Source organism: Musca vetustissima, unplaced genomic scaffold (assembly GCF_032173495.1).
Source record: "Musca vetustissima isolate MV318-11 ecotype Yass unplaced genomic scaffold, APGP_CSIRO_Mvet_v1 utg25167, whole genome shotgun sequence".
Classification (NCBI taxonomy): Eukaryota; Metazoa; Arthropoda; class Insecta; order Diptera; family Muscidae; genus Musca; species Musca vetustissima.
The window spans coordinates 1-27,127 of record NW_026883869.1 but is presented as its reverse complement, the minus strand read 5'-3'; the positions used below and the strand labels follow the sequence as shown (position 1 = coordinate 27,127).

The window sequence follows — 27,127 nt, the reverse complement described above, 5'->3', positions numbered from 1 at the left end:
TATCAAATCGCCAGGTAGCTTTAATTCATTTCCGAACAGAACTTTGGCTGGGGTCCGGGATGTGGAATCATGAATGGCCGATCTATAAGCCAATAAAAACTTTGGAATATGCTCATCCCAGTCTCGTTGGCCACTGTCCACCACTTTCCGTAGATGTTCTTCAAGGGTGCGATTGAATCTTTCCACCATGCCATCTGATTGTGGATGTAGGGGCGTCGTTCTGGTTTTCTTAATTCCGTAGGAGTCACACATTTCCTTGAAGATCGCTGATTCAAAATTCCTACCTTGATCGGAATGAACCTCAGATGGAACACCATAGCGACAAATCCAATTTTTGCTGAACACATCCACAATTGTCCTGGCTTCTTGATTTGGGATAGCATAAACCTCCGGCCATTTACTGAAGTAATCCATGACCACTAAGACATACCGGTTCCCAGAGTCGCTTGTGGGGAACGGTCCAGCTACATCCATTGCGATTCTTTCAAAAGGGGCTCCTGAATTATACTGCTGCATGTAGCCTCGACTCTTCCGTGTTGGACCTTTAGCTTTTATGCACCTTTCACAATTGGCGATCCAGTCGGCAATGGATTTTTGACAGCCGACCCAGTAGAATCTCTGCTTTACCTTTTCAGCGGTCTTTGCTATGCCAAGATGTCCTCCACTTGGCCCATCGTGAAACTCCGACAAGACATCTCTTATTTTGGAGTCTGGGACGACGATCAAGTTCCGGTGAGATTTACCGTCCTCACTTTCCCATTTGCGATATAGGCAACCATCTTTTATAAGTAGACTGTCCCACTGGGCCCAATAGGATTTTAAAAGAGGGCTTTCGGAGGTAATTTCTTTGCGACTAGGTCGCTTGCCCGTTTCTATGGCCGAAATTATTTTGCCCAGAATGGGATCTCTTCGTTGTTCCGTCGACCAATCTTCTCCCGACTCAAACTGCAATCGTCGGACATCCACGATATTCTCTTTGCACTCAGCCTTTGAGCAGTGGCTGTATTCTACCTTGCATGGCCGACGAGACAGGGCATCAGCATTACCGTGTTTTCCGCCTTCTCTGTGCTCGATTCTGTTTAACGGTGACTCATTGGTGGACTGTTGAGCCATTCTTCTACCATCTTTCGTTGGAGGTGGTGACGATGACCTGGATCGTTTGCGCTTAGCTCTGCATTCGCGCGCAATATGACCTGCTTTATCGCAGTTGTAGCATCTAACCCTGTGCTTAGTCATCCCTACAAACTTTGTTTCTTCTATTACCCGCCTCATGGCGTCCTTGATCAAGTTAACGAGAGATTTGTGTTCGCAACATTCGGTCTCCAGTTGGCTAATCTTGTGGGTCTGGGGCTTAACAATCATTCTTGCCGTCTCTTGGGCAAGAGCAAACGAAACGGTTTCGGCAAATGACGCTTTTGGTGACGCATATGTTGCACATTTAATCTCAGGGTCACGTATGCCATTCACAAAGGTTTCGATTTTCATACGGTCCACCAATGGATGATTCTCTCCTGGATACGCCATTATCACCAAACGTTCCACCTCAGCTGCAAAGTCTTGTAACGTCTCGTTCGCCCTCTGTACTTTTCCCCTTAGTTCCATAAGGTAGATGTTTTGTTTATGTTCGCCACCGTACTTACGTTCCAGTGCAGCAATAACATCTTCATAGTTGCTTCTAGAAGCGACAGGAATACTCTGTATAACATCCGCAGCACTGCCCTTCAATGCCAGAAGTAGTGCAACCGCTTTGTCGCTGTCGTTCCACGAATTTCTAGAAGCCACTGTCTCGAACTGTAACTTGAAAACATTGAATGACGTAGAGCCGTCGAATACAGGAGGTTTGATTTTTAGTGTGTTATCAGGAGCTCGCACCGGACCACCTTTAATTTCCAGTTCCGAAATTTTCTTCTCCAGATTCGTAAACCTGTGGTCGTGGGCCAGAAATTTCTCGTCAACCGACTGCACTTTCTTATCCAAATCTTTAATTTGGACCTCCACGGTTTCCACTCTCCTTCCAATAACTTCCGTAATGTTCCCGAGTGTCTCGTTCATTCTACAATTCTCTGCCTTGAGTTCATCTAACTTTCTGGAATTCTCTTCGAACATTCGTCTCGTGTTTTCTTCTAACTTTCTGGAATTCTCTTCGCTCCTTCTGAAATTTTCCTCAAACATTTTGGCCAGCATTTCTCTGAAATCGTCACCCCTGGCAGCTACTGACGAGACTTCCCCACCGTTGGATTCGCCCATTTCCGATAAATCCACTTCATCCTTACTGTCAAACTCATATGTATCGATGTTCATACCACGGCGCTCGAACTCATCCAACAGACGTTTTTTGTAGTTCAGCCTTGTTGCCAGTAGAGGACAATTCCAATTTATTGAGCTCCTTCTTTAAGTCTTCCACTCGTAGATCCTTAAACTTCATCGTAGTATTATCGTAATCCCACTTCTGACACCAATTGTTACGTTCTTGGGTTTTACTAAACCCCGTGTAGACGTTGTTTTATTTCCCGATACAATTCGTACCAAATAAAACGCGGGTTCTTTCAGATTACGATTATTACAATGACTTTATTCACACAACTTTACTTTGCACTTTACTTTACACGACGGTTTCAATTCGCGATCTGATTCACAACTGACTCACTGCCTTTCCATTCCCTCTATTTATATGAGCCCTGCCTGTCGCTACAGAAGTTTCTAGACGATCTGGTAACACCTAGATCACGAACAATCTACCAATGCAACAAACACATTGAGTAACAATAACAACAACAAACTTACTGAGTGAACAATAACAACAACAAACTTGAGTAAACAAACTTACAATAACAACAACACATATACAGGCGAGGGAATAACAAAGAAAGAGGAATAACAACACATATACAGGCGAGGGAATAACAAAGAAAGAGGAATGACGTTTAACAAGAATTGTACGACAATAACAAAATAGAAAATGAAAGAGGAAATGGAAGGATGTAGAAAAATCTATACAGTGGTTGTTGTTGTGAAGTTATTCAAATAAACTGCGTAGTAGAAATTTACGTTACAATTCAAATTCTTAAATTAACGGAATTCATCTAAATTAACTTAAATCTAAAGTTATATTCGTAACAATATCTCTATAGAAATGTTATTATCGATAACTTATATGCAAAGAAATTTCGTTATCGGCATCTTTTCTTCTCAAAAATTTTGTTATCGGAAAGTTTTCTTCTTAGAAAAGTTATAATCGGCAACTTTTCTTCTTAGAAAAGTTATTATCTGCAACTTTTCTTCTTAGAAAAGTTGTTATGAAAAACTTTTCTCATATAGAAATTTAAAAGTTTTTCTCCGAAGATTTGTTGTTCTCACTGAATAGTTGTTATCGAAAACTTTTCTGTTTGTAAAAGTAGTTATCAAAAAATGTTCTCTATAGAAAAGTAGTTATGGACTATTTTTCTCTATGGAAAATTGTTTATCGATGAAATAATATTGCTATCGGGAGTAGTTATCGAAAAATCTTTTCTCTATAGAAAGTTAGTTATCGAAAGTTTTTTTCCATAGAAAAGTAGCTATTAACTATTTTTCTCCATGGAAAATTATTTATCGACGAAAAATTTTCCTATCGACATAGAAAAGTTTTAATCGAAATTTTTTCTTCACATATAAGTTGCTATCAATGACTTTTCTCCATAGAAAACTTCTTAATGTGGAATTTTCTCCATAGAAAAGATGTGTAAGACCATATATTATCGACCAAATTTTTGCATAGAAAATTTATTATCGATAAAGTTTTTCATGGAAAAATTGTTATTGGCATCTTTACTACATAAGAATTGTGTTAACGTTATCCACATTGAAATGTTTTTTATCGACAATTGCTCACCATTGAAAAGTTGTTATCGATAACTCATCTACATAAAAAAGTTGTTATCGATGGATTGTCTCCATAGAAATTTTTTTTATCGATAAAGTTTCTCATAGAAAATTTTTTATCGATAAAGTTTCTCATAGAAATTTTGTTATCGGTAACTTTTCTATGTAGTGATTCTGTTATAGATCCTTTATCCCTATTAAAAAGTTCTAATCGACAATTGAACACCATAAAAAAATTTGTATCGATAACTTGTCTACATAGAAAAATAGTTATCAGACAGATTTTCTCACTAGAAAATGTGTTATCGATAAATTTTCACCCTAGAAATGTTGTTATCGACAACTTTTCACCCTAGAAATGTTGTTATCGACAACTTTTCTCCGTAGAAAAGTTTATACCGGTAACTTTTGTCCATAGAAAAGTTGTTATCGGGAGAAGTTCACCCTAGAAATGTTGTTATCGACAACATTTCTCCGTAGAAAAGTTTATACCGGTAACTTTCTTCCATAGAAAAGTTGTTATCGGTAGGTTTTCTCCGTAGAAAAGTCGTTATCGGTAGCTTTTCTTCATAGAAAAGTTGTTATCGGTAGCTTTTCTCCATAGAAAAGTTGTTATCGGTATATTTTCTCCATAGAAAAATTGTAATCGACAACTTGTCTAAATAGATATGTTGTTATCGATAACTTTTCGCCGTAAAAACGCCGTTATCGATAGCTTTTCTGCACAGAAACACTGTTATCGGATACTTTTCCAAATAGAAATGTTGTTATATGCATAAAATAGTTGTTATCGACAATTTTCGCCTCTATTGAAAATTCATTATCGATAATTTTTCTCTAAAGAAACATTGTTTTTGACAATTTTCGTGTTTATCTCTATACGAAAAATGTTATCGGCAACTATTCTGTTCACCTTTTTTTTTCTTTATAGTAAATTGTTGATATCGAACACTTTTGAGTTAAGAATTTAATATAAAAAACACTCATACACATACATATTTAGGGGATCGTGTTGTGGATAATATGTACGTTGTGTATTTCGATAGAAAAATAGTTACGAAAAATATTGGGATTACACAACACTTAATTGGCATTCTGTATCTGTTGTAGGTCGTATGTACGTTACAAAGAGACAGTTACGAGTATTTAAAAAAAATGTACATACACACATAATAATTAGTTAACATCGAGAATTGTGTTTTTTTGTTTTGAAAAATTAAATGGATCACAAAAAAAAACTATATATCGTATATAGAGAAAATAGAAAATACATCAGAGCACACTGAGTCGGTTCAATCTAAAATCGAACTATTACTTACTTTTACGTTGTACAACTTTCGTACAAGATTCAAATTCAAGGTCAGCGAGAGCATGGCAGAAGAATACACATAACAATATACAATAATAATAATAACAATAATCGTAATAATAATAATGATAATAATAATTATAATAGAAACAAATAATTTGCAAAGACTTAAAAAGAAGTTTTGGAAATATACAAACACAAATGTTTAAAGTAAAAGCAAATTTTAGACTAGTACCTGACCGGGTTTGGAGAAACGATGTAATATTTAAAAAGAATTTATAATTTTTGGAAATATATAAAAAAAAATGGTTAAAGTTAAAGGCGATTCTAACCAAGTACCTTTCAATTGTCTGAAGGGGGAAATTGATTTAAATTTTTTAAAGAATTTTTGTACATTATGATTGAGAAATGAAAACGATTCGATTTTTGTTGTTGTTCAAATGAATATATATTGCAGAGTCTTTGACTTGTAAATGCCCTAAATGGGAAGGGAAGAGCTGAATCTTCTGCATTTACAAACCAAAGCAACTTTGTGACTGTGATTTAGAATTAAAAATGTAGGTACTTACCCTTGGGTGTCACACTCAAATCCGAATCTGAAGATCGTCTACACATTTCTCCCATTTCCTTGGGTATTATTGTGGTGGCCGTTGATATGGTGGTGGCTGATGACAGACTATCCGACTGTGATTGTATGCTAGCTGGTGTGGCAACAACACCTGAACGTGTTGGACTGGGTGTTAGCTTACTGCGATTGCCTACATTGGAAGGAATAGTAGTGGAGTTGGTAGTGGTGGTGGTAGCGGTGATGGTGTTGGCGTTGGAGTTTGTGTTGATTGTGCTGAGTTTGGCGGCCGCTACTTCTTCATCGGCATTCATTGGCATGATGGTGGCGGGCGATACATGATGACCCTTGGTATGTGGACTGCTATTGTTTGAATGATTACTACTGCCGCCAGCAGCTATTTCACTTAACGATCTGTGCTGACGATGATTTTGGTGGTTGGTGATGGTGATTCCAGCGTTATTATTAGAAATGAATGGTACAAGCAATGGATTTTGGGCATTACTATTGCTGTTATTATTATTAGTACTAGTATTTTCATTAATGCTAGAGGCAATAAATTTCGCATTATTGTGATTACAAGGAGGAAATCGCAAGATATTGCCGATATGATTCAAATGTTCGGGATCACTTAGAGTGGTTGCGGTGGTGGTGTTCGTAAAACTAAATAAACTATTTGGACTAAGGGATAACGAATGACCACCACCCCCACCACAAATGGCATTTACTCGACAGCTACTACAGGGCGATGCTAAACTATCCGACTCGGAAGGTGTGGGCGTGGAGGGACATAATTTAAGTACGGGCTGTCTAAACAAATCATTATTGGTGGGATCATTTAGAATAATGGATGCCGGGCGACAATAGGAGCGTTTGGTTTTAATGGCATTTGCTGCAGTAGTTAGGGCAGTCATGGGAGCATTTAAATTGTTAAGAGATTGTGAGTGCAATACTGGCTGCGAGGAGCTATACGATTTTGTTAGATAATTTAAATCGTTGTGGGATAGACAACATCTATTGGTGGGTGCAATTTCCGCTACACTTATATTGGGAGACATTTCCAGAGACTCCTGAAATAAAGAAAACTCCGTTTTATGATAGAGTTCCTTTGGGGAGGAGGAGAAGGTTGAGGTGTGTATCACCTGAGGACTTGTGGTATCTTTACAAATATTGATTAGCGAATCAGCATGATTATCTTTTTCTACTTCTTCACTTTCTATGGTAGATTCATTGTTCATCTTCGTTGCTGTTGTTGATGTTGTTGTCGGCTGTGTATTTATGGCCGACTCTGATTCTACATAAATTGCCGAATTATGTTTATTACGATGATTACGGCCACATGTACCATGTGACGCTGATGCGGATTGTTTCATTGCCGAATCATCACTCACAGACCGTACAATGGGATGTATGGTTTTTTGAAGACCCTTGGATTTTTTATTCCCCCCCTCCAGCATATCACTGCGGCTGCTGCCAGCCCAATGATGTGATCCGGTGGATCCTGCAGATTTACGTACATCCAACATTGAATTCGATTCTGAACGTATTTTAAGATTCTTGCCGGGAAAATAAATGACACCACTTAGGGATCGTGAACCATCTGAAGAGGATTGATTTTCATCAATTTTACGCATCAACGATGCACATTTATCACCGAAGATGTTGCGTGAAGAAGTGGTAAAATTACGCATTTTATGGGTGAATTTCTTAAGGGGTCTATCGCCACGCCCTTCTTCTTGCTGAATAAGATTTAACATTAAATTTGAACTATGTTCTGTATCAGAATCGGAACAATCATCTCCACCTCCGCCTCCTCTGCCTCCGCCATTCATAGCTAAATGATCAAAATTTAATTTATTTAACGATTGGGTGGAATAAGAGGTTTGGGGTCTTTGGGAAGTACTAAAGTTACCACCTCGAAGGAATTCTAAATATTTTAGGGTGCGTCTATATAATGGCAAAGCAGATTATTTTTTTACAACAACATCAATATTTTGTTATTAATGAGACGCAATATGGTGTATTTGGTTAAATACGCGACAGGTATTTACAAAAAATATGTATGTGTACATATAACATTAGTGGGTTAATATACGATTTGGACGATTGATTGGTGGAAAGAAGATAAATTAAAGAAAAATCAAGTTAGAACTTGTCCACAATATTAAAACATTCTGCACTAAAGCTCTTAAGGACTAAAAATGCAAAACAAAGGAATTTGAAACCGGGGATGCAATTATTCAGTAATGTGGGTATTTCCATGCATTAGCGTATAAAATACCTATACATAAATTTGTAAAATATTTCAATCAAAAACAAAAAAACTAGAAAATCGTTTAGTTCGGTCTGGCCGAACTTTTTATTTTACTAAAAAAAATCCCAAAAAATACGGAATAATCTAAAAATCGATCAATATTGAGAATTTTTGCTAGGGATATGTGTCACCCTGTGAGAAACCAAAATACCAAATTACAGGTAATTCGATTGAAAACCCCCCAAAATACCGAATTTTGGGGGGTTACGTTATATGAGGGCTTTGCTAAAAAGTGAACCAATTTTGATAATTTTTGATAGGAAGATGTGTTACTCTATCAGAATCCAATATGCCAAATTACAGCAAATTCTGTTGAAAATATCGAATATTTGAGGTTACCCTTGTACGGGTGCTATGCTAAAATGTGGACCAATTTTACGAATTTTTTGCTAGGAAGATGTGCCAACCTATGAGAACCCAAAATACCAAATTACAGCCAGTTCGGTTGAAAAACATACCAAAAATTCCCAAATTACCGAATTTTGGGGGGGTTAGGTTATATGGGAGCTATGAACTAATTTTTATAATTTTTGGTAGATAGATGTGTTACCCTTTGAGGATGCAAAATACCAAATTACAGGCAATTCGGTTAAAATCCGGGTTAAAAATACCCAAATACCGAATATTTGAGGTTACCCTTGTACGGGATCTATGCTAAAAAGTGATTCCATAAATACCATCATCAATAACGAACATTCTAAATGTAATAACAATGTGTGTGCAAAATTTCAAAGCTTTATCTTAAATATTGACAGCTCTATTGTTGATTTCAAAAGTCAGACAGACATGCACATATCGACATAGAATTTTATTTTGATCAAAATATAAAGTCTCTAGGGAATTTTATTTATTTAAATTTAAATATATTCACTACGAATATTCTGTTATTTTGCGGAAACCCCTACAACAATTATTTCTGTTGAAAATTAACCCATAATACACAGATGGAATTATGTTCTATAGTCTGTGTTCTCAACTCCATGGAAGAACCCATAGAAATGCTTACATTTCCATCATGCGACATGTCCATTTTAAACAGTAATGTGAAGTCATATGCCAATTATATCATTTATAATTTCAACATTCATTCGAATATACTCACTCTTCGATTAATGCACTATCTGCTGAGGTTGGTTGATTTGTTGTGTCCTTTATCAAAGTGACTGCGGTACCAACACCGCGAGCAACAACACCAACATCTCCCTCCAAATCAAAACACTGGGTATAACCAATAACAGCATTGGCGCCCATATTAATGGCCTTCAGACCCATTTTACGTTGGACCTGGAATAAAAATTTAAGACAAATAAGGGGTAAAGGGGTCTTCAAAAAACATTGCATATACTCACTTGTCCCGACAACTTTAAAAAGACCACCTGGCGGGCTTCATTGGATGCACGTGGGGTGCGTATCTTATCAATCCATTGATATTCCGGATCATCATTTACCACCAATTCTTCAACAAATCCATGAATAACTTGGGCCCGATAGCCAGTCGGTATGCAGGGAGCTTTTTTTTAATTAGAAATTTCTTTAAAAACATTCTCATCATTTTACAATCCTGGACTTATATACTTACAATGAAAAAATGGTATACCACATGAACTCTGACGAAATTTATTGGCATCCGAAAACAAGTCCACCTTAACAATTACATGCACTTCGCCTCGTATACCATGCATTGTATCGAACACGGGTATCCAACCCGATAATACTGTGCCTTTGCCATGACTCTGACCCGATGTTTCCAAACACAAGGGGTTTAAGCTAATATTCACTTTGCCAATGGCATCATTGGCCGAATATGTGTCATAGTCCATAAGACGTATTTGCAGAATTTCATCCTGTAGTTCAGCATCGTCAACCTCGAAGCGAAACCTACAAAAAAAGAAAATAGTATGGTGTGTTGTACAAGGGCAGGGGAGGAGGGTACCCGCATTATTAATAATCGATTATAAAATAGAAATATTTTTATATGTACGTATCAAATCTTTGCCATTCACTACAAAAATAGCCAACACTTTTTTGCGTTTATCTCTCACTTTTATGATTATCGTGGGTCTTCCGATAAGAAGACCCACTTATTGCTGGCCGACCAACCAATTAATTTACTTACCAATCAGAATTGAAAACAGGATTTAAACTTTTCCGACAAACGTCCGTTTTGTGGGTAACATTTCCTAATTTAATTTCTACATAGGCGTCAGTGGTATCCGAAGATTTGTCCATAACTGGCAGATTCCTGCCAGCTTTAATTTTTACTGCAACTTTTCCAGGCATTTCATGGACAAAACGTCGAGTCTAACTATCCGCCTTTAGTCAGATGCAAAATAAAAATAAATGACCGATCTAAGGCAGTAGATTTAATAAGGTAGCCCCATTCGCAATTGATTACAACAAACAACCGTTGTCGAACAATGATATGTCAAAAAACAAACCGATTCTTATGAGTTTTTTTCACAAATTTATTTAGAAAATTTTAATGATTGTATTGCCAAATAAGTTTTTTTTTTAATATTTACAAATTTCCATTCGTAATTCTGTATTTTAATGTGTTGATTTTAAATTACAATAACATTTTTGACAGCTAATTGTACGAACAGCTGTTCTGATGCGGCTACCTTATTCAACCTGCCTAATCTAAAAGCGTTTCGAATGCTGCGTATAGGGGAGACAAAAGAGATTAGCCGATGAAGACCTGATTGAAACGAAAATCGAAGGCACTCATCAAAGTTTACGAATAAGTGTGAAGCATAATGTCGTAGAACTCGTCATGTTTAGAACGCAGGCAAAGAAGAAAGAACAAAAATGGATTGTTTCATTCCGTTCCGTTCTTTCACGTTCGTTTTTTTCGGGTTGCCACATCTGCTCAAGTTCATTTGTGCATTGATGTTAATTGGTCTGTTCCAGTACTTTTTTAAATTGTAAATCTAGTAAAAAAACAGTTTTGGAACGAAAAACTAGTAAAAATGTCAAAATTTGATGGCAATACTTCGAAATCAACACAACAGCCAGACCGAAGTTGGCATTCCCAGTTACCATTTACCTCGGCCAAATTTCCCGAGTAAAAAGTTTACAAAGGATCTGGAACCGAACTAATATGTTACGTTTTAAATCATGAATAATTTATCTTCATTTACCAGACAAAATTTTTAAATCATCTATTGTCATGGCATAATAACACAAGGCATAATTCCAATGTTTTTATATGGTCTGTTCCCGTACTGCAAGAATCTACTACTTTTTACTACGATAACGAATTTTTCCTTATGATATCGAAAAAATATAGGAAAATCTTGCAGATCTTGTACTTTTGACATGACAATTATGGAAGGTAATCTCTGTTCAGCAATTGATAGTCTGTTGCAGTACTTTTTTAAATAAGTAAATCTAGTAAAAGGGAAACATTTCAAAATTGCTCTCAGAATACAAAATAAGTTCCGTTCCAGAACCTAAAAGAATCTACTAATTTTACAAGTTTTGCAACTTTTTACCGTTCCTCAACCCACAAAAATGGTAAAACTTTGAATCAAATTTAAGAGAGCACAAAACAAAATGGCGTTCTCTTTGTAAACTTTTTACTCGAGAAATTTGGCCGAGCAAAAATGGTAAACAGGAATGTCAACTACTGATTGGCTGTTAAGTTGATTTTGAAGTATTGCCATCTAATTTTGGCATATTTACTACATTTTCGTCCTGAGGTGAATATGCTATTAATCAAAATTTATTATGAAAACATTTTTCCCTTTTTTGAGTACGGGAACTACCAATGGTTGTAATGTTGATGTTAAAGACAATTATATCTTTTTTATTGTCCCGTTTATTGTTTTAAGCGGTGTACACACTATCATTATTGACTGTCAACTTTTTTATCGATTACTGACTGCCCAACAACCATAAATATTTTTGTGGTTGCCTGATAAATGACAAACATGTGAGGCCACACTATCAAACAAGCACAATTTGGGCAAGAGTGCCATTCAAAAATGCTAGTGTGTACACCGCATTATTCTTGACAAATGTAAACCTACTTTTATAACAAGACAACTATGCGTGGTTTTATATTTGTTGGGATCGGGATCGGTGTTGAGAGTTTCTCTCTCTTGAGAGAGTAATTAGAGTTACACTATTTTTAATTTTGTAACAAGCGTACTTTTTGTTCACAAAAGGTACGAATTATTAGATTTTTTTGTTATTCGTGAATACATTTACTCTTAAATTATAACATATATTATTTATGCAAATAACTGGTATGAATATTGGTCAATATTTCTCGATAATTATGATTTATTATCATTTCAAGTAGAATTTTAGGTACCTTTTCGTACGTTTTTGTTCCTACCTGTGGTAATGTTTTCCAACACAATTCACTATTTACCACTGAGAGAGAGAGAGAGAAACTCTAAACACCGATCCCGATCCCGACAAATATAAAACCACGCTATGTCATCAATTCCCTTTACGTAGCACGCCAACGTAACGGCGTCAAGAAATTCAATGACGCTAGCAACGCCATTTTGCCGACAAAAATTTAGGTTGGCAACGTACGCCACCTAATGCAAATACTTTTCAATACAGAAAGTCAATCGATTAGTCGAAAGTCGATCAACTTATCCCTAGTACGCCACCTAAATGCAAAAAAAAGTATACATAATTTGATAAGAAGCGGAAAGAAAAGGTGAAAAAATTGAAAATATTTTATAAAATTGTAATTTGAAGAGAGAAAATAATGCTAATCAGTTCAGGAATACAACGGGAAATAAGATTTCATTAAAGTTCGTCCAATTATCAGTGAAAATATACAGTAATAATCCGTTGCCGGAACCCAAGTCGTCGGCTAGTCATTCATAGAAGTTGAGAGTAGAGAAAAAGTGTGTGTGTAAAACTTAAGAACAGACAAAATGGAAGCACCCACAACAGTCGATACGGCGCCTATAACTGGCGGTGTAGCTCCCACACGTGGACGCGGTGGTATGCGTGGTTCGTTTGAACGGGGACGTGGCAGGGGTATGGGTAGGGGCCAATTTTCTGGTATGGGAGGACCTGGTGGTTTCTCTAGCCGGGGTGGTTATGGAGCACGTGGAGGCGGCGGTGGCATGGGAGGTGCACCGATGGGCTATCCACCACGTGGTGGCTTTGCTCCCAGAGGAGCTCCACCGATGCGCGGAGCTCCTGGTATGGGTGGTCCAGGCGGATACTCGGGCAGGGGTGGTTTTCAAGGAGCACCCAGGGGTGGACCACCAATGCGAGGAACCGGACGTATGCCAATGTACACACAACGTAAGTATACACTATTAAGACACATGAAAACTACTGATGTGATTAGAAACATTTTTGGACGCTGCAGAGCCGAAACAACACACCGGTGTGGATAACAATAAAACTATCTCACCGGTACAAGCATCAGCTAATAATCAAGTTGTTGCCATAAAGGAGGATAATGCGGCGGCCACAACGGAAGTTGCAGCCCCTGCTGCAACTCAGGAAGCAGATCCCAATGCAGTGGTGACGGCGTCAACTGCCCCCTTGGTTAGTAGTAAACCACCCCTAATGGGTACATCACCAAATTATCGTGGTCGCGGACGTGGTGGCCCTAGAGGTGGAGGTCGTGGAGCATATAATCCACACAATGGTAGCACCGGTGGTATGATGTCCATGCATGGTGGTGCTCCAATGCAAGAACATGGTGGTATGGTGCGACGTGGTGGTCCACCAAGAGGACGTGGTTCATACCAGGGTGCTGGTATGACACGTCCCCCAATGCACCAACAGACGCATGCATCTAACTCACAGTCTGCACCAATGTCACTGAAGCGTGGAGCTCCTGGTGGTCCTCCTGGACCTAAACGTGGACGTTATGAATCTGGTCCATATTCTCAGAGAGCACCTGCGCCCAAATATCATCAACCTCCACATATGGCCCAGCAACCAGCTGCTAATTATGGTGTCGCTCATCAGCCAGCTCCACCACCACCACAAAGGTAAGCTAATCAAAACGGTTCTGTAAATGAAATGAGATTTTGAAATTTATGTGCTTATATTCTGTTTTTCAGTCACCATGGCTATCCACCTCATGTTGCAGCGCAAACAATGGATCCTTATGCCCAGTCATATGCTGCTGCACCACAGGCCCAAACCACATATAATGGTTATGCGCAGACATCAACCTATCCCCCGGCACCAGCGCATGCAACAACACATCAGGCCAACAGTGCCTATGCTGGTGGTGAATACGATCAAAGTCAATATCAAGGATACAGGTAAATATTTACAATTCCGATAATTTGAATCTTTAGATTAACTGACGTCACTTTTGTATCCCTTGAAAAAAGTCTTAACCTATCAATTAAAGTCTTAACTTATTAATTATAAAAAGACTTAACTAATATGTTTTTTTGTTTAGTTCTACATACGGTCAACAAGATACCCGCTATCAAACATATGGTCAAGATTATACACAACAGTATGGTGCCCCAGCTGTTGATTATAATACATCTCAGGCAGATTACTCCCAACATGCGCAGCAAACATACGATGAACGCGCTTACGCCGGTTATGGTAAGTACAATTAAATCTTTTTCTTTGTCATTCTAATAGATTATGTATTGTTTTAAATATTACTTTCCACAAGGGGTTATTTCAGTTTAGAAAATATGTTTTCTGATAGAAGATTTTCATAGCAATAAAGTAATGCAGACTTATCTTAAACGATAAACAAAATTAGAATTTTAAAATGATTTGCTATTTATATTTCGGAATCTATGAAAACGATACACCAATACCTACTTTTCATTCGCTCAATACGATTGTCACGATTCGCTCGTCACGATTGTTTTAGAATGAAGCTACATAGAAAAATGTACTTAACTATTTGGCCGTTAAAGAACGCGTTCATATTTTGATAGTTTCTGAGGTACTAAAGTATTCAAAAGAATATTCTATTTCTGAGATAAATGATCGGAGGATTATTTTATAGTAGAGAGAAATATATGCCGTAAATAATGGAAGACAACATCACCCAATATGGCCAAGATGTATTCCATTTGGAATAACCCCATAAAGGGATACCTCTAAATTAGCATTGTTTGGTTTGCAATTGAATTGGATTTGGATTCACATTGGATAGCAATTTCTTTTACACAGAATTGTCAATATTGGTTCACTTTTTTGAGTAGACACCATATAAAGGTTCCTTGCCCAAATTAGGTAATTTGGGTAGTTAGCGCGCGAATTTATCTAAAATGGCTGGGAATCTCATTGGTTATGCATTTTCATAATTAAAATTTTCACATAATTAAAATTTAAGTATGCTCTCTTATAGAACGTATTTCCAAAAGTACCTCCATATCTCAACTCTATACTAAGCTCTATACTAAATTTGGTATAATTTATAATTTCGAAAATAAATATCCAAATTTCGGATATAGGTTAACCCAAATCCAAATTTAGTACCTGTTAGTACACATTAATATTTCCCAAACACCCCAATATTAATTCCAAATCTCAGGATTCTAGCTCTATCAGTTCACTCTAAATCCAAATTATATCAGATTTAGTACTATTTAGTACACATACGTACAAATTTCCATTACTATGGAAATCTTATTACCCAATTTCAGGATTCTAGCTCAATCGGTTCACTCTACATCCAAATTGTACCAAATTTAGTGTCATTTAGTACACATTAGTAGACATTTCCAAAACTTCCTACATACCCCAGTTCAACACCCAACAGTTACCCTAACTCTAAATTTCAGTATTCTAGCTCTATTGGTTCACCCAAAATATAAACTGTACCTAATTTAGTACACATTAGTAGGAATATCCAAAACTTCCCAAATAGCTCAATTCTACCCACCCCCAAACAATGATACTAATTCCAAATGTTAAGATTCCAGCTCTATCAGTTTACCCACATCCAAATTTGGTACCATTGTACCAATTATAGTACGATTTAGTACTTTTCGTACACATAGGTAAACAAATTTCCAAAATTTCGTACATATCCCAATTCTTCACTCCTACGGTAATGTTAATTTAAAATTTCACGAATCGTGCTCCACTTGTAACTCAAAATTAAATTTGTATAAAATGTAGTACCATATAGTACTTGAGTACACGCTTTCAAAACCATCTCCTTACATCGACCCTATTTCTCAACCTTACTTATAGTGTGATCATCCTTTTTTACATGCAAAGAAAAAGAAAAGAGAGAGTGGAAGAGCAAGGAGAAAAGATAGCGAGAGAAGAGCGGAAAAATGGTTATTTTAGCCATGTCAGATTTTTGACAAAGTCTAGGATCTGGTTAGGGTCTATTTTAGAGAAGAAGGCTAGATTATCAATTTCATATCTTCCAAACTGTTTATGTCTTATGTCAATAGGCGATGGACATTTACAAAGGATATGTTCAATTGTTTCTAGTTCTTCTTCGTCCTCACATAGACGACAATAATCCTCTTCGCTGGAGTCCCACTTCAAAGTGAGAGATCTAATCTTGCAGTGACCAGTTATGATCCCCACAAAGATTTTGATCTCTCTCTTATTGTGTGCAAACAACGAAGACGTTCTTTTGCGAGAAAATTCAGGTCAGATAGATTTGGAGATTCTGCAACCAGGTTCTCTCAACCATCCGTCGCAGTAGAAATAGCGGATTTTGCCAATGAAATAGACAATGAGTTATTGCACAGATCTCTCAATCGGAAGATTGGACGACTGTGAGCCCCCTCGAGCAAGCTCGTCAGCTATCTTATTCCATTCAATGTTACTATGTCCTGGAACCCAACATAAGCAAACTACTTGTCGTATATCATTCAGAGCGGACTTGCAATCATGAACTGTTTTTGAGTTTATAGTACACGGCTTCACCGCCTTAAGGGCCGCCTGACTATCGACATATATAGTAAGAATGTCGGCAGTAAGTGATTTTACGATCTCGGCCGCTTTTGTGATTGCAAGGATTTCTGCTTGAAAAACTCTACAAAGATTGTTAAGTTTATATGAGTTATATGTTTCTAATTCCCTACAGTAAACGCTTGCACCAGTGCCTTCATCCATCTTTGACCCGTCTGTAAAGAATGACAGACCTGGCAGAGGTAAGGAGCCACTTGTCCAAGATTCCCTACTAGGAAACTCTACTTTGATGTCCTTAAAGTCTCTGTGAGAGGGAACATAGTTACTAATATGACTATTTCCCCTCAAGAGGTCACAACCCGGTGTTATGTTTAGGATACTTGCGTGACCATAGTTCAGCGATTTCCAGGCATCCGTTTCCCGGAACATCAGAGCACACCTGGCCTCCTGGAATTTAGTCAGAATGGTTGGAGAATCAGGATTGCATTCAAGGCTGCCTGTGGTGTGCTTCTTAACGCTCCGGTGCTGAGGATTGAAGACGATCGCTGTACTAAACATAATTTTGTCAGCAGCATCTTTTTGTTGACCCCCTGCCACCAAACAATCAACCGTATCTAAGAATGGGGAGAACGATCGTCACATACTCGAATTTTTTATCCCCAGCTCCAGGACTACATCATCGACATAGGCTACAACCTTTATCCTAAGATGATCGAATTTCAGCAGTATCTCATGTATCACTAGAAGCCACAGAAGGGGAGATAATACTCCCCCTTGTGGTGTGCCTCTGTTGACAGATTTCCTCACGGAACTTTCTCTTAAGGATGAGTTGATAATTCTGCTTTCTATCAATCCATTCCGTTAGAAGTGAGGGGATAACTGTGCCTACGAGAGCTGAATGGAGGCTTCTAGCATCATATTGTTAAAAGCTCCCTCAATGTCCAGGAATGCTGCCAAAGTTTAGCCAGAGGACTCCATATTCTTCTCGATGCATCCAACCACCTCATGTAAGGCTGTATCCACTGATTTGCCTTTGATGTATGCACGCTGGGAGTTGCTAAGTTTGCTTTGGTCAATAGTATTTTTAATTTCTGAGTCTAGTAACCTTTCTAAAGTCTTGAGTAGAAAGGAAGAGAGACTAATTGGTCTATAGTCTTTTGGTAACGTATGACTCGGGTTCTCGGCTTTCGGGATGAAGGTCACTGTTACCTCTTTCCATAGACTAGGTATGTACGATAGAAGTATACAAGCCCTAAAAATGTCCTTCAGACTTATAGGGTTAAAACTACTTATCGCCCATACCAGTTTTGGGTAGCGTATAGTATTTTCTATCAACTTCTCCTCTTCCTCGTTCGAACTATAGGCTGATACGCACCCTCTCTATAGTCCTTACAACCAGGAAAGTGGGTTGACGATAGAAGATAAAGAGTCTCACTGCTAGAGTTTGTCCACGTACCATCACTTCGCTTAATACTACCCATAGATTTTGGATCTTTAGATAGTACTCTGCGCTTTGTTGACTCCTTCGATGGACTCACTATAGCAGACCCACGTTTAGCCTTCTTGTCAAACCTGTTCAAAATCGATCTTTGACTTTTACCGACTAATGCAAAATCGACTAAAAATTGATTTTTTTTGTCCACTTTGACTTTACTTATCGCTAGTGGGAAGGCCGCCAGACCTATTGGCATGTCTTCACAAACTACTACGTCCTACGTCCATTTACATCTTAAAACCACATACATATATTGAGATCATGTCATGGTAAATTATATGTACAAAAATATCCTCCAGGCGGTGATAAGACTTATATCCGGAAATACAGTTAGAATAGACTTCAAGAAACGAAATATCACCAATGTGGTGTGGCAAAAAGTACTCAAAATGTTCAGTATTCTGTAAATATAAATAGATTGTAATGTAATTAGTATTTCGTAAGTTTGTTTTCATCACAAGATACATAAAATATTTGATCATTCTAGGGTTTTTTATTCCATGTGGAAAGTAAAAAGTTAAAATTTTTTATATTTATTAAAAAACATAGTAGTATATTTTTGTAAATAGTTTTAAAATTAACATAACATATTGTCTAAATATTAACAAAAAATTTCTTGTGTTGTTTGGTCAAACAAACCAAAAACAAAAACCAACAATTGTATCTTTTCATCAAAAATCAATCAACCACCAACCACAGACACGCAGTCATATCAGCAGAGTTATTCAAATGCGGGCTATTATTAAGTCAAAAAATATGGTAATGGAATTTTGAAAAAAAAGAAAGAAAACTAAAAATAATAATAAAAATACAACACTATTCTCAACACAAAATACGCTGTGCGTGCCGATGATATAATACTACATACCCTACACATATGTTTGCTGCAACCAACTAACCATCCAAAGCAACTGCAAGATATATATATATATATTAACTTTAAATATATATGTATGTATAGCCAAAAAACAAACATCCATTGAGTAATGCCAAAAAAACCAAACAAACAAAATCCAGAAGTTTGAAGTATATATATTAAGTCGTCGTATAGTGAATTGTGGATTGGCTGGCTGGCTCGCGTCGTTGTCATTTCGACTATATATTGGTCGTCATCATCGTCGTCTACGTTATTCATCTATCGTCCGTTGCAACCAAAATATGCATGATCATAAAGAATGGAAAATGAAAAGAAATTCATTTAAAAAAGAAAAGGAAAACAAAATAGATCGCCGTATATTATAGAATAGTAGTCGTAGTAGTTATATACTTCTTATATTCATCATAAACAAAAGAGACGCAAAAAATATGATGTTATAAAATTATGTCAGACACTTTATATTTTTAAGTGATAATAACAGAAAACCAAGATAATTTTATAAGCAAAAAAGTGTCTAAATTTATATTTCTTTACTTTTTGAAAAACAAAAACTAAAAAAATCCCAAATTAATATTACCAATCAACTGCGACGACCTATACCTACACCCCCATCAACACCATCAATCACATCCTTGTTTGATATTGGTAATATTTTAATTATATGATATAATATTGTTTTAATTTAAACCCATAGAATCTAATAATCATAATAATAATAACAATGACGGACAAAACAGTAACTCCTGTACTCAGTCGATAAATAAAATAGAAATCAAATGTTTATTTTTTTCTCTCGCCTCTATACATATATTCTTTAAGAGTTTGTAATATTTTTTTACTAAATTGACTATCTCTACCCCCCTTTCCCCCCTATTTTTTCCAATTCAAACTTGGCAATGCAATACTAAATCTATTTAAAACTATTTCTACTCCCAAAAAATACATATTTTATGTACTTTATTTTGACACAAATAAAAACAAAAAATATATATTATTAATAATAAGAGATTATTGTTTCAAATGAAAGAAAAAATTAAAGTTTTTTTTTCTAAATTTAAGTTAAACCAGCAAAACATTTTTATTGTTTTATTTTTTTATCAACCAGTCCACAAAATGTTCCCCATAATATTGCATTATAATCTAATGAGAAAAAAACATTTATATATATTATAAAATACAATCTGCGCATAAACAAAATATATATTTTGAAATGACCAGCAATTTTCATAAATAAGTTTTTATATTCTTTCCCTCCTTCCTCTTTTTCTAGTGCATAGCAATTATGATGAGTTGTATTTTATAAAAATAATAATAATAATAGTACTTAAATGACTGGATTATCATGAATTTTTCTAAACATGACAAGGCCTAGCCAGCTACTTTATTAGGTGACTTTGGTTTATTGAATCTTTTGAAGAAAATAGAGAGGAGACATGCGAAGAAAGAAGGTTATGTTTAGGCATACGTACTTTCTATGGTGAAACCATAGAGAATTTACACATGGGAAATATTTTAGAAAAAAAATATTTTTTAAACTCCACCCTATACCAAGGCCTATACAAGTTCGGCCAGTAAGCGAATTCACAGAGAAAACTTTAGTTTAACGTCATTTTTTTAATATTTTCGTTTTGATGTCTAACATAATTTTGTATGTATGCATGTATGTACGTATTATGATTTGACGGCAAACTTTATACACAGATGTGCTTACTGTCCGACCTTATATAGGCCTTGACCTACACCTAATAATTAATATATATTTTTTAAAATATATTTCTTTTAATTCACCATTTGTGTGGGGCTTTGCAAAAATATTTTTTTAATTGCCATTTGTGTGGGTGGCTTTGAAAAAAAAAATATTTTTTTAACTCACTATTTCACCAATTGTGTGGGGTTTTGAAAAATATATATTTTTTTTTTAATTCACCATTGGTGAGGGCTTTAAAAAAATATTTTTTTAATTCACAACTTGTGTGGGGCTTTGAAAAATTTTTTTTAATTCACCAGTTGTGCTGGGCCTAAAAATATATTTTTTTTAAATTCACGATTTTTGTGGGGCTTTGCAAAAATATTTTTTTAATTCACAATTTGTGTGGGACTAAAAAAAATTAATTTTTTTAATTCACCATTTGTGTGGAGCTGTGAAAAGATGTTTTTTTTTTAATTCACCATTAATGTGGGGCTTTAAAAAGACATATTTTTTTAATTCACAACATGTTGTTATTTTTTTTTATATTTTTTTTTTTGAAAAAATATTTTTTTGTTGAAAAAAATTTTTTTTTTTTGAAAAAGTATTTATTTTAATTCACAACTTGTGTCAAGCTTTGAAAAACTTGTTTTTTTTTTAATTCACCAGTTGGGACTTGAGAAAATATTTTTTAAAAATCCAGCCTTGTGTTGAATCTTAAAAAAATATATATTTTTTTATTAAATCCAGTTCCATTTAAGCTCCATGTTATCGTGATTAACCACCAATGATCACTTGAACCCACATCCAGGGATATGGCACGTCGTACTGTTGTTGTTGCTTTTACACAATGGGCTGAGGTAACGACCTTGTACTGTGGCGTGCCTTTCTTGACAGATTTGCTCATGGAACTCTTCGCAATCGGCTGATGATTATTAGTCCATGTGATACAGAGTGCAGAATGGGTGGATTTCTCAATTTCAGATATGCCAGTCTGTTGAAATCGAGCTATAGAGCTTTGAATATTTATGATATAGTTTTGAACCTTGCAAGAAAGTTTCGTATTGAAAATGGGCTCAACAAATATAAAGGTCCAACTTAAAGTATTGTGATAGTCACACTTGCTTTTTTCAACAGTAAAAAAAAACATTTTGCAGACAAAATTGAATATGGGTCCATTTTGGAAGGAATCTTTAGTAGTGGTATTTGAATTTTGGGGTTCCGGTTTCTTTGGGGACTAATAAAAGTCTTTGCAGAATATTTTCAAAAACATAACTAACCTTCAAAAAGAATTGTATTGAAAATTGAATCGTATCTGTAAAATTTGAAATACTTTATTTATTATAAAATTAAATATTATTCCTTTCGAATTTTGAAAGATTGATAATCCCTCTTTTAAGTATTGTTGCCTATTTTTTTTTCTTGGTAAAACACAACTCATCTTAATGATTTTTTTCTTCTTTTCATTATAGCAATAAGTTAAATAGAATATACAATTATTAATGATAATAAAAAAATAAAATATACAATAACAAAATAAAAAAGTCAAAAGTTTTAGTTAATAAGGAAAGAGCAGCATAATAATTATTTCTATCTATACATTATTTTTCAGAGGAACAAGAAGAAGAATGTTACTATGTGCGTTATTATAAAACACGCATGTTTAAACACACATATTTAATAAAATACATAATTTAAGCAAACAAAAAACAAATCACTTTTGCTTTATATATTTTAAAAATTTATCCAAATAATTAAATAAAAAATACCAATATGAAAAAGAAAAAAAAAAACTAAAGTAAAAAAACGAAACCCAAAACAAAACAGAATTTTATTGAAACGAGATGAGTAAAACAAGAAAAAATTAAAACGTAATATAACCAAACCAAAAAAATAAAGAGAAACAAATCAGTTAAAGGCAAAACTGTGATAAGTGCAAAAACAATATTATGGGCTATAAGAAAATCCTACAACCCAACCAATTCAAGGTACAAAAATTTAAAAACTAAAACTACATTTTAATGTGATATTTACAAAAAAAAACTACATTTTACTATAATACAACTAAAAAGACTGATGAACGAAAGCAAAATTCAAATATTATTCTTTTATATGTTAATTTGTTTCTTATAATTTCATGTACTTTTCTTTTATTGTTAATTTAATACGTGGAAATGCGTAGCAAAAGCATTTATAATGGAAAATTTTATTCCAAAAACAATACTATATATTTACAACAACAAGTGCAATAACAACAATTTAATTTTTTTTGTTATACCATTTTGTTAATTTTTTTAGTATTTTAGTTTGTAATTGAAATTATTTATTTTAAAGAATAAATGATAAACAAAGACTGACACACGATGATGCTGGCCATCAAAAATATTAATGAAACACAAATCAAAACATCCTCAAAAAATATATATAACTAAGAAAGTTTCAAACATTACGTCTCCAAAACAAAACAAAGAAAAGAAAAAATCAAAGTGAAATAATTACTATTTTAAAAAATTATATATATAAAAGTTTTACAATTGCCAATCACAAGGATTCTTTAAGTATACCTCTCGGCTATCGACTGAAATTACATTTATTATAGATAATTGAAAACAAAAAATGGATACTAAATTTAATTGAAACTAAAGTGCAATTATTTAAACTCATGTTTTATTTATTAATTTTTTTATTATTTTAGTTTTTAATTAACATTATTTATTTAAAGAAAAAAAAAAACTTGTCACGATGATGCTGGCCATCAACTATTACCGATATACCAAAAAAAATTATAAAAGCAGCAACGTTTTAAACAATATTTCTAATATTATTAATTTAAAAAAAGACATTAGCATTTTATAATTGCCAATGAAGGTTAAAGAATGATTTCCTTAAATTCACTTCGGGTATCATGGACTGAAACTACAATCATATATACAATATAAACCAAGTGAATACACTATTATATAAAGGAAATACAACAAAAAGTTATTTTCACAAGGTAATATTTAAACGTAATTAACCTATTTTGAAGAATGTATGTTTAAAAATTCTAACTTCTACGTGAAATCCTCACAAAATTATTTATATGTAGGTATGATTTTTTTTATAAAAAATTAAGAAAATATCACAAATACAATTTTGCAAATAAGCTATTCCGAACAAAATTTATAAATAAATATGACATCTAAAATCTAGTTTAAGTTTTCAAGAGACTATATAGATGACTTTATATTAGAATGCTAATCTTAATCCACCTCTTTAAATTTCTCACAGCTGTTTGCCTACAAAGCCTAGAAACAAAAGTGTAACAAAATATAGCAACGTCTGTTTATTGATGATTATTTATGACCGCACTGATGTCTGGGTATATTGTCAGATCATCCACAGAGTGGCACAGGATCTCCTATTTCTCTGCACTTCTAGTCGGCACCAATTTTGGGAGATTTAGAACAGCCCCGATTAATTCTTCTGATAACCGCAAATATTAAGAATTGAAGTAGTTCGTGGTACACTTCATAGTTTACGGTTAGGTTAGGGATGTACGGTTGTTAGTAACAAGCGTCCACTCGGAGACTATTGTCCATTGTGACCATCCTTTATACCTGAAAAGAGTACGAGAAGATAAGAGAGAGTGGAAGAACAAGAAGTAGAAAGTTGGGAAGGAGGGCCTAGAGATTGTTATTTTAGCCATGTCAGATTTTGGACAAAGCCTAGGATCTGGTTGGGGTCTATTATAGACAAGAAGGCTAAATTATCAAATTTCATGTTCCAAACTGTTTATGTCTTCTGCCGATCAGCGATGACATCTACAGAGGATTGTTTCTAGCTCTTCTTTGTCCTCACACAGACGTCAGTAATCCTCTCCGCCGGAGTCCCATTTCGAAGTGAGAGATCTAATCTTGCAGTGATCTGTTATGATCCCCACAATGATTTTGATCTTCGGTGAGAGAATTCAGGCCAGATAGCTTTTGAGATTCTGCAACCAGGTTCTCTCGATCATCTGTTATCGACTACCTCGCCGTAGAACAAGCGGATTTTGCAATGAAATAGCCAATGGTTGGTTGCACAGATCTCTCAATTTTTACAGTTTACAGTTTATACTATAGCGGCTATCAAATATTTATTTATTTCTTTCAAAATCAATTTTGGCCGATTTTAAATAAATTGCAAACCATACTACTCCATGTAATAATTAAATCTTAACGACATATTGGACTGGCTATCATCTGACCGGATTCAGTTGGCTTCAGTTTGTCTATACAGAAACCTCAGTCGATATATCGATTCAAAAATTCAAAATTTTCTTTTGTCTGCAGGCAGGTCAAGTTCGAAGATGAGCTATATCGGTCCACGTTTAGGCATAGCTCCCATTTAATAACTTAGTACATTAAGTTCTTATAGGGTAACAAATTTCTCCACTAGAATGATAAATATAGGTCCCATTTTTACTTGTGGCCCCCTGATACTCCCAATTTTCAGCAATTTGGGCATTTTGATCACGTTTTTCGATTGAATTGGCTGTAACTTAGTACTTTAAGTTCTAAGTTACAGCCACTAAAGTTATAAATATAGGGGGACCCATATAAGGGCCCTCCAATTTTCGATATTTGCTGAAATTTAGTACATTGGGTTCTTCTTATTGGGTAACAAATTTCTTCACAAAAAATATAAATATAGGTCCCCTTTTTCTGGTAGCACCTCATTAAAACGATACAGCCCAATTTTCAGTATTTTGAGCATTTTGATCACATTTTTCGACCAAATTGGTAGTACTTAGTACTTTAAGTTCTTATTGCGTAGCAAATCTCTCCACTAAAAATTATACATATAGTTAAATTTTTTCGGATAGGCCCTATATAAAGGTATTTTGCGGTTCTTGAACACGTTTTTCAACCGAATTCACTGAAATTTAGAACATTGGGTTCTTATTGGGTAGCAAATTTCTCCACAAAAAATTTCTGGTAAATCACCCTAACAAAATATATAAATATTCGCTCTGTTGCTCTGATGAAATTTAAATCAAATATATAAAGTAAATCTCCAAATATTTCAAACAAAAAATACAATTTTACAAAGTATTACTGCTTATCATTTCCAATTAAATTTTTACAGTTATGAAAACTATACAAAAAATATGTGACTGAAATTTAATTATAAAAAAAGTAAAGGTTGACAATAAATATTACAAAAATATATATCCTTATAGGTAAGTTAAATATATGGGTTTACCACAAAAAAATGTATTAAAAAAAACACGGCTAATGATGTTGTTGGAAACAAAAAATAAAGTGTCCTCTACAATTATCTATTAAGAAATGCAAAAAAAAAAAACAATTCAATTGAACCAATAAAATATCTATTGAATAATTTACAAAGAAAAACACTAAGATATCCAGTGAAATTCGAATGGTTTAATGATTTTACCTCAAAAATAATAAAAGTAAATATACTTGAAAACAATACCAAATTTATTTAATATTTATGTTTTTATTTTATTTATGACATTTTATGTTTGAAATAAAAAAAATAACTACTACAAATTTAATTTTCTTTTTTTTATTAAAAAAACTACAGATTATTAAACATTATTAAATAAGCTGGAAAACATTATTAAATTTATTTCATATTTATGTTTTTTATTTTGTAAAAATAAATAATTAAATAAAGCGACTACAAATTTTAATTTTTTGTAATTTAAAAAAATCTCCAAAATATTAAACTTTTTAAAAATGAAAATTTATTTCATGATGCTTTAAAAATACACAAAGAATTAACGGTATAATTTTAATTTGGTTTTTTTACAAATTTTTTTTCGTTTTTAATTTATTCTGTTTTTATTATTTGTAAATATTAAATAACTTTTTAATGATATATATTCTAAAAAAGAGACAAAACAAAAAATGATCGCAACTCTAATACACTTTAAAAGAAGTTATAAACTGCTCTAATAAACCAAATACATATGATATGTGGTAAGTTATACCCAAAAATGCCAAATACAAATAATAAAAAAAAACAAATGAAATAAATTATATAATTACATATAAACAATATTTATTTTACAAAACATAAAAACAAAATAATATAATTTTATTTTATATATACATAATACTGATTTGATTGTTCTATATTTCAGCAAAATTATTAAAAAAAAAAACAAAAACTAATTACA

General features: G+C 34.3%; 2 protein-coding genes across 3 annotated transcripts in view; one reads left to right on the top strand and one right to left on the bottom strand.

The window, feature by feature from the left end:
• LOC133330864 (probable serine/threonine-protein kinase DDB_G0282963) overlaps positions 1–10,335 on the bottom strand; it is a 35,239-nt gene extending 24,904 nt beyond the window's left edge. Inside the window, exons 1-5 of the mRNA XM_061539266.1 lie at positions 10,166–10,335; positions 9,629–9,927; positions 9,399–9,559; positions 9,152–9,333; positions 5,740–7,682 (exon numbers count right to left, since the gene is read on the bottom strand). Of these exons, the coding sequence (XP_061395250.1) occupies positions 5,740–7,682; positions 9,152–9,333; positions 9,399–9,559; positions 9,629–9,927; positions 10,166–10,329 (2,749 nt within the window). The 5' untranslated portion in view covers positions 10,330–10,335. The remainder of the gene's footprint in view (positions 1–5,739; positions 7,683–9,151; positions 9,334–9,398; positions 9,560–9,628; positions 9,928–10,165) is intronic.
• Positions 10,336–12,935: 2,600 nt separating this feature from the next.
• On the top strand, positions 12,936–19,175 carry LOC133330865 (collagen alpha-1(I) chain-like). 2 transcript variants are annotated; one of them, XM_061539267.1, is made up of 5 exons: positions 12,936–13,329; positions 13,376–14,030; positions 14,103–14,309; positions 14,453–14,607; positions 19,094–19,175. In XM_061539267.1, the coding sequence occupies exons 1-5, from the start codon at positions 12,951–12,953 to the stop codon at positions 19,138–19,140; spliced, it is 1,443 nt and encodes a 480-aa protein (XP_061395251.1). In that variant the 5' UTR covers positions 12,936–12,950; the 3' UTR covers positions 19,141–19,175. The 2 variants fall into 2 exon arrangements, with proteins under 2 accessions (XP_061395251.1, XP_061395252.1); XM_061539268.1 differs by having other exon boundaries at positions 13,397–14,030; positions 19,094–19,141.
• Positions 19,176–27,127: the final 7,952 nt, after the last annotated feature.

Bases quoted from the DNA above. Each gene is read 5' to 3' on its own strand.
- LOC133330865 (XM_061539267.1), top strand. From the start codon at position 12,951: ATGGAAGCACCCACAACAGTCGATACGGCGCCTATAACTGGCGGTGTA. The intron at 14,310-14,452 runs GTAAATATTTAC...TTTTTTGTTTAG, and splicing joins AGTCAATATCAAGGATACAG to TTCTACATACGGTCAACAAG. The intron at 14,608-19,093 runs GTAAGTACAATT...CACCAACCACAG, and splicing joins ACGCGCTTACGCCGGTTATG to ACACGCAGTCATATCAGCAG.